Source organism: Trachymyrmex cornetzi, unplaced genomic scaffold, assembly GCF_001594075.2.
Source record: "Trachymyrmex cornetzi isolate Tcor2-1 unplaced genomic scaffold, Tcor1.1 scaffold248, whole genome shotgun sequence".
In the NCBI taxonomy this organism is placed as follows: domain Eukaryota; kingdom Metazoa; phylum Arthropoda; class Insecta; order Hymenoptera; family Formicidae; genus Trachymyrmex; species Trachymyrmex cornetzi.
The window spans coordinates 1,318,247-1,331,051 of NW_017297144.1; the positions used below are offsets into that span (position 1 = coordinate 1,318,247).

The 12,805-nt window shown below is 32.6% G+C and overlaps 2 protein-coding genes across 2 annotated transcripts in view; both read right to left on the reverse strand.

Moving 5' to 3' along the window:
- The window catches only part of LOC108761378 (uncharacterized), a 3,263-nt gene extending 2,620 nt beyond the window's left edge, over nt 1–643 (reverse strand). Inside the window, exon 1 of the mRNA XM_018507871.1 lies at nt 555–643. Coding sequence (XP_018363373.1) covers nt 555–633 — 79 coding nt within the window. The 5' untranslated portion in view covers nt 634–643. The remainder of the gene's footprint in view (nt 1–554) is intronic.
- A 9,189-nt stretch (nt 644–9,832) lies between these two features.
- LOC108761484 (FKBP-type peptidyl-prolyl cis-trans isomerase SlyD) overlaps nt 9,833–12,805 on the reverse strand; it is a 3,613-nt gene continuing 640 nt past the window's right edge. The window contains exons 2-6 of the mRNA XM_018508088.1: nt 11,934–12,125; nt 11,485–11,751; nt 10,358–10,418; nt 10,095–10,190; nt 9,833–10,009 (exon numbers count right to left, since the gene is read on the reverse strand). Of these exons, the coding sequence (XP_018363590.1) occupies nt 9,994–10,009; nt 10,095–10,190; nt 10,358–10,418; nt 11,485–11,751; nt 11,934–12,125 (632 nt within the window). The 3' untranslated portion in view covers nt 9,833–9,993. The remainder of the gene's footprint in view (nt 10,010–10,094; nt 10,191–10,357; nt 10,419–11,484; nt 11,752–11,933; nt 12,126–12,805) is intronic.

Consider the following 12,805-nt stretch of genomic DNA (forward strand, 5'->3'; position numbering starts at 1 on the left):
CGTTTTAAACATTGATAATGGTCTGAGTTTGACCGAAACGTACGTCTGTTATTGCTTTTATATTTGCGCGAAAGATTATATATTGTATTGTTGTACTTCTTCGTTTTATTTACTTCACATACCATCTATTTTTATAAACTTAGATTATCAGACTCGTAGCCCTATTACTTTTACTAATTTATAATTTATTGAGTCTTATTAATATTGTCAATTGACTTAATAATTTTATAATTAAAAAAATTGAAATTTTTATTTCATTAATATTTAATTGATATATTATTTTACTTGCATACAATTAAAATATAGTAATAATTAAAAGATTGTCCTTGAATTATTTTGTAATTTACGAAAATTCGTAATTTATGTGATAGTTTTTAAAATATTTATTATGCTCTTAAAATTTATTATTCGCGTTTTTTAAAATCTTGGAAATAGCACACTATAGCTATAATCCTAAATTGCACTGCACAGCACTAATCCTCCACAATGCGGTTGCATGTTATCACATATCATTACTCGTCCGGGCGGGAATCTTGAACGTTGTTTTTACTCACAGGCATAGCTAATGAGAGGTACCAGGAGTATCAAAAGGGAGATAGCCCTGGTACCACGCAGCGTCCCGGCAGCCTGCATCTTTGAACGGTACTGGGCCCCCGGAGCATGGGGCTCTCTCCTTTATATGTACGGTCCCCTACCCTTTGGCTAATACTACGGAGAGGCTCCTCGGGGTTAGCATCAGGAACGCCGTTCCGTTAATATGGAAACAAAAAATTGATCTCTTCTTTATTTTCGGCAATCGAGCCAAACGAGCGCAACTTATCGCAATTCTCTCTCTCTCTTTCCCTTTACGCGCTGATAATAGGTTTCGTACGACCGACCACCGCGTTTTACGCACACTATACAAGGTTATTTCAAAAGCTGTAATGGATCTTATTTCTTTTATGAGGGATGCTTTTTTTGATAATTTGAATAATAATTTGAATATTTTAGCTATAACTAATAAAATAATATTTTATAAAGATTGAAAATACACATGAACATTAAATTTTTTATGCATTGTATTCTGTGTCATATTTATATAATAGCGAAATTATAATGCAATCACTTTTCATAAATGTATAAACCACCCGAAATCTTAAGCCTTGAATTTTTTCGATTGATATTGTGTAAGTAGTCATCAACGTATTTTAAAAATTGAAAGTCATGATCGATCGATATACAATAAAATCGTTGATAAATATCTACAATACAAAAAAAAACTAAATTTAAGTAAATATTTTTTAAGTAAATTATTTACTAAATGTAAACATATATTTATTTGATACAAGAACCATTAATTTGATTTAAATATCATTATATTTTATTGAGCAAATATTTATTTGCTCTAAATAAATATTTACTTGTAACTATTCAAAGAAATATTTACTCAGATTTAGCTAATTTTTTTTCAGTGTACATGAACTTATAAATAGAAATAATTTGCATGCTATTTCTGTCATTTATAAAAAATATATATATATATATATATAAAATTCTATTATATATATATGTACGTATTATAAATGCATTATATGACTTAGCAATTTACTTCGAAATTACCGTAGTGCTTATATAAAATTTTACATATCTTCTGAATATACATATATATAGAAAAAATATTTTTCACATAAACATCTATTATTGACGACGAATCTCTGACCTGTAAAAAATGACTACACGAACAGCATCGGACAGATGACAGGCTTCCTTTTCTACTCGCAATGATGAAGTAAGCGTTCTGATGGAATCGTCTTGTACTGAAGCAAGAACGTCCTCTGAAATATGACAACGGCATCGACGAACGATAGATGTTGTCATTAAATGCCGCGAATCCTTTCTCACCTTGATAGGATCTTGACTATTAAAGTTCATACTAACAAGCATACTCACACGACACTCTACCGTTAACCGTATCGCCTTTTTTTCGCTAGGCTTCATCTTCTGAAATCTCTTTCGCATGTTATTACACCGATACCGTAGACACAGTTCCGTTTCTTCATTTCGTAATACACACTAACGACAATACGCGCGTACAGTGAGTGCAAAAAGTATTCAAGGGAATTTTTTATAAAAAAGCCTTATTTGTAGAAAATAAACATTAATTAATAATTTTATACAATGAATACATTCTGTAACATAAACAAACGAGCTTCGCATGTATTCCTGATTTTAGGAGCTTAATTTCTCGACTGTACGAATACTTTTTGAACGTCCAAATAATACAATTTTTAATTTTCGCTTATTTTAAGACATATACTTTCTATAACTAATACACGCATCTTTTTGGTATATATAATGTATCTTTATTATTGTGTATCTTTATTATTGTGAGAAATAATAATTTTGCAAGAGCCAATAATTTGTATTTCACATTGTTTTGATCTATCTACACATATTATCTATCAATTTTGTCTTATAAGATAATTCAATTAAGCCGAGAACTCAAATTAGCTGTCACAAACAGCCCTTACAGAAAAAAATCTAATATTAGCCAATTTAATACTAGCCAATTTATTACTAAAAGACAGTAATTAAATTATTAATTTGGAGTACTAAAAGTACTGACCAACAGTGCTTTTAATACTTAACATAAGTAATTAATTACTATCTTTCAGTATTAGAGTTCTGTAAGGGAGGTACTTTGGTAAGACACTTTCCATGATGAAAAAATGTTTCTTTTATAATAGATGACTAAATTAAGTGAATGGTAATTCTTAATTTTATAGCCACAGATTCAAGATCTGTCTTTGTTTGATCGCGGATTCAAACGGGAATGTAATCGTTTTGGTGTTAATGCATTATCGTGAAGAACATAATTTAGATAGTAGTGCCAGTGCGCGAAGGAATTAATATGAAATACGATCCACTATTTATATTACTACAAGTTAAGAATCTTAACTGCATATTTTCCTCGCGGTATAATTCTGACACGAAATGAAGATAATCCCTTCTTATTCCTGCTATCTAAAAATATTTTTAATATTTTGCAACTTTTAAAAATATTTCAAATGAATAAATTTTGTATTAAAACAAATTTTCTCAAAGGATCTGTTTCACAAAAAATCTGCAAGTAGTAGCAAATATATCTATTATATCAATCTAGAAATTTTTTTATTAAAAAATATATCTATATATAATAAAATAATTCTTTAAATGTATTTCTTACAAGTAATTTTCTATAGATAATTACGTTCTATCAGAAGATAATAGGATTTCTATTTCTCTTTTCCTTTTTCTCTCTCCTTTTAATAGCATCTTATCGCGATGTATACGAGCCTTGAAAGTATTAATGTATCTTGGGAGAAAGGTCAGGATCACTCTATTCGACCCTCAGTCTTGCATGTTCATCGCGTCAATGCATCTCTTTCGAGCAGAGGTGACGACAGGTGCAAGAGTCAGCTATCATCTTCGCTTGCTCGCGTGACAGCATCCAAGGGAGATTTAAAATTACGTCACTTTCCATTTTACGCCATTTCTACTAGTCTACCTTGATAGGCTGCGAAACAAGTCGCTTCGAATAACAAGTTATACCTGCTCTTCCACTAGATCGAAGTAAGCATCGACCGTATCGTTCATCTAAATTAATTCGCGAATAGGAGTTCTTGTCTCATTAAGATTGTGTGCCATGCTATTAAATTTTTATTTAAACTTATTATATACTTTTTTATTCTTTTTGCTTACATGAAAAAAATGATTTTATTGAAGTACCTAAATATTTAGCTAGCTACAGATTCAAAAATAATTTTGTTGAACTAGTAATCAAAATAATGATGTAGGACGCTCAAACTTACTAAAATATCAAATTTTTTGCAGTATTGCTCATTATATGCTTAGCTCTTATATAATTATTTTAATGCCCAGCAAAATTATTTTCAGATCTGTATGTAACTAAATTTTCAGATATTTCAGCAAAATTGTATACTATATATATAATTGATGTAATAAGAAGAATAAAATGATGAAAAAGGTTAATAAGAAAGGAAAAAATAAAAAAAATATGAAGCAGAAGTTATATATTATTTAAAAAATTGATGAAGTGGTACATGGTTTTACACAATCTAATTAATTTATTTTAAATTTATTCTAAATTTATTATAGAAAATAATAAATTTTATTTATATTTTGAAAGTTTTTTCAAAACAGGGGATAATTCCCACATTGCACAATGGGAAAAAATGGAACCGTGTCACTTTTTATTTTCACTGTTGCAATAATCGTTCAATCATAGTATATCACAGTCGATCACCGCCCCGTTTCCGCTTGATCGAATCGAGCAAGGGAAGGTAACTAACGAATATAGACAAGTAAATGTGCGCATGTACCTCGTCAGATACGTGCGTAATCTCTAATAAAATAGCATAATAGTTTGAGCTTATATACTTATAGCTTAAATTCCAGATTTTGGAATTTTGATATGCAATTACGTTGCAATGTAGCGACAAAATATATAGTTTTATTCTCCAGAAAGAATTTGACATTATAATGATCAGTAGCATTTAGCTATAAATGATATACAAATGCATAATTATAAATTGCTGATAAGCGCTTATTACACATAAATTACATGCTAAACCTGTTGGATCGAACATGTCAAACATGTCGACATTAAAATGTAATCGCACTCGGGATTAATTCGTGACGCGTTGTCGTGGCGACTTATGAATAATTGCTAGTCTTCAGTCGCGCCTATGCTGTCCCTGATCCTCATGCAACTCATGCGTGTTATGTCGAACGTGACGCGACTAGATCAATTGCAATTGGCAAGCAGGATGGCTTTATTGTAATCTAGGCCGTTTGGGATTATCGACGAAGGTCGCCGATACTACATATTCTTGGTTTGCTGATTTTATATCGCCTGATCTACGAGATTCGATGCATCTGATTATGTTTCTGCCGCTCTTTCGCTTTCTCAAATGCGTTTGTCTTCAAAAATCACGATGACCTCAATCCTTCTGGTAATATCGATAAAGTAGCACGCGCAGGTGAATACGCGGTTATTGCATGCCAATTGGTTAGCACGGAATTCCCATTTAGACATGGAGAATCACTATCTAAAATGTTACGCCGCCATCGAGTCGCGAGGAAGAAAAAAAACGTTCCGTCGCGACGCGTATGAGCGGAAAAGGAAAACGTCATGTGTGCGTTGTACCGCGATATCGCGCGCTTTCCTTTTTAAATTCCAATCGTATGCAACCGGTTCCCTTTACGACCATCGGAGAGACTCCCGGAGGATTAAATTAAAGCCTGATCGTGTGCTCTAATCGCCGGCAATCTTGAATCACGCGGCGTTGAATCGTAGAAAACGACGTGTAGACTCTGCGCCTCGACGAAACAGTAATATTTCATCCCGTCCAATTGCTATCTTATCGTTATTACAATTATTGCCGATACTAGACGGATACTAACAGGTGATCATGCTTAAGGATTCGGAACTGAGTGCTCTCGTTAGTGAAGTATATGTCACTTGACATATACTTCTATTTTGTGTAGACGTGCCTCGAGTTGCACTAAAATAAAATTACATCCGAGTAAGACTACACTGAAAGAAAAAATTGACCGAATATGGCATGACATTTTTAATTGGTTGCAACAAACAATTTTTAATTGCGTTAGCCTATCGAAATCCTATACTGATATTGCGGATAGGCTAACGCAACTAAAAATTGGCTACTGCCAATTAAAAATACTATGCCATATTTTACCATCTAATTTACTGTAGCAGCCAATCTTTTCTATCAATGTATAACACATACTGTGTTATTAATACTCAGTTATTATAATTAGATTTAGGACACATAATAATTATTAATTCCACTTTGATCCTAATAATTAAACGTGGATACATTTATAATTAATTTACATTAACTTAATTAATTTATATTGATTGAAAACTTAATTTATTAATGTTATTTCTCATCCGTTTATGTAATAAATCTAAAAAGTAGCTATACATAAAATTATATGGATATAGAACAATTTTGTTCAAATATAAGATAAGACATGCTTCGTTCAATGATGTATGAATACTAATCTTTTTTTTTTACAAAAGATATTTGCCTTGAGTTAGACATTCAAATATGATCAAGATGAGCCTGTAAAAGATATATTCGATATCACGTACAGTCAAGTCCGATGGAGCATGTCGAGCATAATTCAACGCACGAGCGCAAAGGTTAATAGTGATTATACATTATTATACACGATACTTCTTATTTCGTACAAGTGAGATTAGACGACTTACTCTCGCACACCTGCGGCGGATGTATCTAGGATATGGGTCTATTCACTTGCCCGTAATCTGCGGTAACGTCATTAATTTACCGATAGCGCTGATATATGCTGTCGTCACAAAAAGTGAAATAATGAAGTAGTGGATTAAGTCGCGTGCTACAATCGACAGTGATTAATGTTTCAAATGGTTAGACATGTTTGCTTTTCAATTCTAGAGTCTATTGAAAGGGATAAAAACTGAGTTAATATTGCTGGTGAACATATCATTTACGATATCTTTGTGAAATATTTGCGTGTAAAGCTAACATTCTCGTGTATATGATAGTGACTCAGTTCGCGGAAATGTTATTTCATGATTATTATATCACTGAATCTTTACGTGACAGTTCGATTATAATCTTGATGATCTATAGATCTTTTTATTTCCTACCGTTAATACCGTGTCGTTCATTGACATGATAGGATGTAAAAACCGTTAATTAGTTTCAGTCGCAGAATCCGGTTTTATCTAGAATAACTTTCTTATCAATCTTGGGATTAGCTAGTATATTGACTTATAGATAGAAACTACCATTAACCTGTCACGATTATTTTTAATGATAATAATTTAATAATTTTTTGACGTTTTACTAACGGATATAAATAGTCTGAAGGTGCATAAATTATTATTAATACAAACAGTATTCTTATTTTATTATAAAGGTTTATTTACCAAGTTTTTAATAGACTTCTTTTGGAGAAAAACATCTTACATTTACTTTTTATTAAATATTTTTAGTAAAAAATTCATATATGTGTCATTCAAATATTTGTACACTGAGAAAAAATAATTTTAAAAAATTACTAATAACAATGGGAAAGCGAATATAAAATAATTTTTTGTTTGCTTTGCAAAAGAAATTTTAAAAAATTTCTTTACATATAATTCACGAAGAGCTTATTTGCTTCAAAGCAAACAAAGAATTATTGTATATTTAAAATCACGTATAAATAATAGTAGTGTTAATACCAAATCCAGGAGTCTTAAAAATAGGAAAGGTAAATACAACATTCAAAGTACACTCGAAATATTTAATAATAAGATGTATTGAAAGTGGCGCACATACGAATTTTTGGTAGTTTCGGAGCGCCCTGAGAGAACTCGAGGGAGGCCACCGAACGTATAATTACTTCGCTCGTCGGAGTGAGTTTTTATGATCTGTCCCTGGTTTGCCCAGTTTTTCCTGGCAGAGCGACTTGTGGTCGCGAAATCCACAGAGCTTGCCGGCCGGTGACGGTCAACGACCAGAAAATACGCTCGATTGTAGAAGAATAGTCCTTGCCTATACGATCGATCGGAGTCAATGAGCATTTGACGACCCGCAGACCTACATTTTCTTCAAGCTGTTGTGTGCCATTGCTCTCACAAAACCGTCGTTATTATTATCCAGAATTTCAAGAAAATGACAGATTTTCAAAATTTACATTGCAAGATTCTAAAAGATTTGAATTTCTCTGTTCCATCTAGATTCAGTCAGTTTTGCACAGGCCTAATTAAATGAATTGTTTTAAAATAGTATTTTTCTATTATACGAAGTTTTGAACAGGGCTGTGCATATATTTGAAATACTTTTATTTACAACACAGTTTTTGCAATACAAGTGTATTTTGTATTTCAGCGGAGCACATAAAAGTATTAGATACGTATTTAAAATTAAAAAATTGAAAGTTTTATGTACCTACATATTTTATAATTCAAATAATAAGATTCATTGTCAATTTCAGTATTTAAAATACAAAATACACAATATTTTCATGTGTTTCTGCTGGAATACAAAATACAAAATACATGTCTTACAAATACTGTTTTTCAAATAAAAGTATTTCACATACACGCCCAGTCCTGGTTTTGAAATAATCAATTTTAATTTATGTGTATAGAATTGCACATATAATTGCTTACAAAAGATAATAATTTAAGATAATAAATTAGACACTTTGCATTTTTATTCTATTTTTTACTTTTTTATTTTTATTTTCGTATTCTCATGTCTTATTTTTTGCTTTTTGTCAAATCTTTCTTGATATAGATCTCCTGACCTTAATTTTAACAATAGTATAGCTTCAAAGATGAAGTCTTGAGAAATGAAAAGTTGATTGTAAGTGAGGAGAGAGAAGTGAGGAGAGAGAATAAAATAAAGAAAATTTTAAAGAATTTAAGATATGTAATTGTTGTAGTTACGATCGTGAAATTAACAGTAAAAAAACTAGTTGCTGACGCATATAGTAAATGATCAGCGGATAGGCTACTTTATAGTCAGCATGAAGCGAATTACGTTCTTTATATTTGCTCTTCTCGTGCTTTGAACGTGATGTTCTTATTTTCAGCAGTTAATCATACCGATAAAGTTGCCGAAGGGATCGTCGGCTTGAAGTGTGAGCGCGCCCAACTATATCGCGAGATGAATACGTCTGTCCGATGGAACCCGCTTCCGATCGTGGTTCGATCCGGTTTCGCGTTTCGGCGAGTGATTCGTTCCGCGTCGGGTACTCTCTTTCTCTCTGTCCGGATAGATGAAGAAAGGAATCGAAAGGCTTTACCGTTACATTCATTCAACTCGCGCCGTAATTACTGTTGCCACTCGCGGCTACGGACAGTCGGCTGGCGCATCGCTGAGATCGTTCCGCGGATGCTGCGGTGCCGTCGCTATAATACCGATCGTATTTATAGAGAGCCCGGTTATGGCTGTTTAAATCCCACCGATAGAAATACGCGTGAGTTACTTATGACGCCGATCGCGGAACGTTATGCGAGAAAAGAATTGAGCAAGATTATGGCGCCGCCGCTTGCGGGTACCAAGTGAATTACAACGGTTTGATAATGCGGAACGGGTTCCATGTGATATAATGCGGAACGGATGCGAGCATGCATTACGCTTCACGAACCTGGATGATGAACTTTATCGCTTGTCGTCGAATTATAATCTCTTCTCATACACATTACGACTCTCATATTTTCCCAAGTTAGGCTTGATTCTGATTCCATTTAAAAGATAATTATTTTAATATCTTCGAAGCTCTGACGTGATCATATTAAAATATTTAATTGTGCAAATTAAGTTTTTTTATGATCACGTCAGAGAGAAGACGGAATTTGCACAAATTAGCTTCCTCGGGATACGAAGGTCTTTTCCGAGAAAACTTTCCGTTTTCACGGATTTAAGAGTTAACGAAAAAAAAATGATAGCAATGATATATTATCTTATTACCATAAGTGCACCTTTATTATTGTTATTTATCGAGAAGTGTAGAAATTAATGGACTATTAAAGCCACGCGAGGAGGCAGATGCAACATGTCTCGTTAACACGCAGCGCTTCTTCTACTGTAGCTCCATGAAAAACTAATCACGAACCTCGTAATTATTTCTAAGAAGTCATTTACGTCCGAATAAGCAGTGAATCGTAATTTTTGTTAGAGCCAAACCTGTTTTGTTATTTATTCGCGGCCACTGTGCGTCAGTTATACGAGTGTCTGTTATACAAACGGATGAGGAGGAAACGTGTTACAATATTTTAAGGTTATTTTTGGATATTGTATTGATACTCATAAAGTTTATTTGTAATGATTATTCGAAAAATCTACGTTGTTTTTTGTACTATACATGCATGTGTATTAAACATGAAGGCAGCATAAATCATTAATCTCAGCGATGCAACATGTTTACGTGATTATATATATCTGCTCATTTTTTTCTTCCCCTGAAAAAAGGAAATTATGTTTCAATCGATGTAAATGTAAGTTAATTGTCCTTGGTTGATGAATTGTCTTGGCTAATATATTTACCAGCTTTGAGCCTGGGCTGACGCGGAGGCAGAAGCATACCCACCTCCACCTCCATATCCGCCACCACCATATCCGCCACCACCATATCCGCCACCACTTAAAATGTAGAAAAATAAATAGCAATAATTTCAGAATCATAAATTTTAATAAAGAATTAAGTATAGATCTATAATGAATACCATACAAGTATTGATCAGTTGCAAAATATTACCATACAAAGTATTGAAACCGCATACAAGTATTGATCAGTTGTAGAATATTACCCGCAACAGCCGTGGCCATGATGACCATGATGACCATGATGACCATGATGATGATGGTGTCCTGTAGAAACAGGTACAACTAAAACTGGTATCACTGCTGCAGAACCTTGTTGCCCTAGACAAAGCATGCCCCTGTTATGCGCAATTATGATGGAGTTTAGCAATAGCAATGTATATTAATATATAATTAGGATATTTTTTAGACACGTGATATTTTTTAGACGTTATATTTATTATTGTTATTATAAATTGCAAAATTTCAGCTGAAAAAAGCTAAGCGAGCAAAAAATTTTTGTTACTGTCAATTAATGTTTTAATTAAAATTTATATTTTTCTTATATATAAGAGATTATTTAATATTATGATTATTGTTACTATTAATACTATTTATTTAATATTTTATTAGTTAAAAAAATAAGTATTGTTTATATAGCTTCTTCCTTCCTTCAATTCGCTCGATGCTGCATCCTGAAATTGTCATTAGTGTTTAAGCGTTATTTTCAAACGAGTTCCTTGAAAATACCTGCGATGCAGGAGTATGCCATTAATAATTCATTTCTCATTTGTGATAATTTATTTTTTATTTAACATAATACATGCAAAAATTGAGGAAAATATGCAATAATTGTCGTATCTAAAGGAATCAAAAGGAAAATCAATTTAATCGAACATGCGTTTCAATTCTGAAAAATATGCACAGCAAATTGTTCATTTTTACAACAATTAATGCAATATTTTGATGCAAATTCTGCACTATATGCATTCTAACTATTATTACTGATATATAAAGTAGTTATATAGCCAATTTTCTGTCATTTATTTTTTACAGCTTATTTTTCCGAAAATTTTATACCTATTTAATACTAATTTTTTATTTAGAAAAAAGTTAGTTTTAAGTTGGTAAAATGTCTGTAGTACAAAGATTTCAGGCATACTTCAACACTGAAGTTAATAGATAAGTATTTGCCGACATTCGTCGATTAGATATACTTCTTCCCTTTGCAGTTATGATTATGACTTACCTTCGCCACCATTACCAGAATAATATCCACCCCCGCTCGAATACCTACCCCATCCCCCTCCACCGCCATCACCTGGATAATATCCACTTTCGCTCGAATACCTACCATGTCCTCTACAACTCATACAGGAGGACCTCTTTTGACGGAATTTCTTCTGATCACCCTTCAAAGCTGAATCTATCATACTCTGTGCCTCCGCCTTTTCCAATTTCATCTTAAGCACTTTCGTTTTACTGTTAAGATCGATCTTGTCGACCTTGAAACCTTCGTCTTGCAATCCCGCCGCAAATTTGTCGAGATCGACAGGTTGATGATTTTCTGACTCTTCACTTTCATCATCTTCTTCTACTAGGATGACAGAAACTAGTGGCTCTGCAAGCACATATTTTTTATTCAAATCTCTTCTAAGAATTCTCTTGGCTTCATTCGCTCTTGCTTATCATTTCTTGCAAGGTACTCGTTAATTTACAAATAATAAACGTCAAATGGAATTTATGAAAAGATACGCCGATGAGATATGAGACATCATATGTCATTCGTTGATTTATACTCACCTATTATGTCAGGTAACTTTTCTATGACTTCATTTTGAAACATTTCCTCCGATAAATTGCTGCTACTATTTTTTATAGCGTATAAATTAATTATATAGATTGTAGCATAGCCTTCCTTCTCGTCTGAGGATGGCGCGGGTGGTTGCAGCTCGGTCGATAATGTGCGTCCCTCGTGTGCATTTACAGCTGGCTCTGATAATCGCGTAAAAAATGGATTGATCATTACGTGAACAGAAATAAGAAACTAATCGATTGATGTAAATTGGCGTATGAAGAATTTTAAATTGACGATTTCGTTTACATGCTAATGCATGCTTCCTGACATCATTGTTATTTTTTAAAATAAACGTGATCTTGTCAGCTGCATATGATTAAATCACAAAGCTCGTTTTAAATTCTCCAAAAAAACATTCAAATTTGTGACAAATGGATAGAAAGCTTTTTGCAATAACAACGCAGACAATAAGATTAAATTAAACGTTCAGAATATATCAAATACATATCAAATGAGTATTATTTGTATAAAGAAAATGATAATTCTGCAAATTTGCGTGAAAAAACATTAAAATAGTGACGTTATCTAATGGCGAATTCGATTGGAAGCACTAGTGCGCACTGGTGTATATTAAAGCCGTTGTACACTGATTTAATTTGAATATAAAAGCGAAATTAAATATTTCGAATTATAAAATATGTATGTTACGTAATAGTACAATAAAATGTATTGAGTATTTCAGTATTTAATCGATTTCTATGTTTATGTATAAACATATCTTTACGTTATTTTTGTACAATGGCTTTAATGTGCACCAGTGCGCACTGAGTGCGTCTAATCGAATTCGCTATAAGTACACTGAGAAAAAAATATAGTC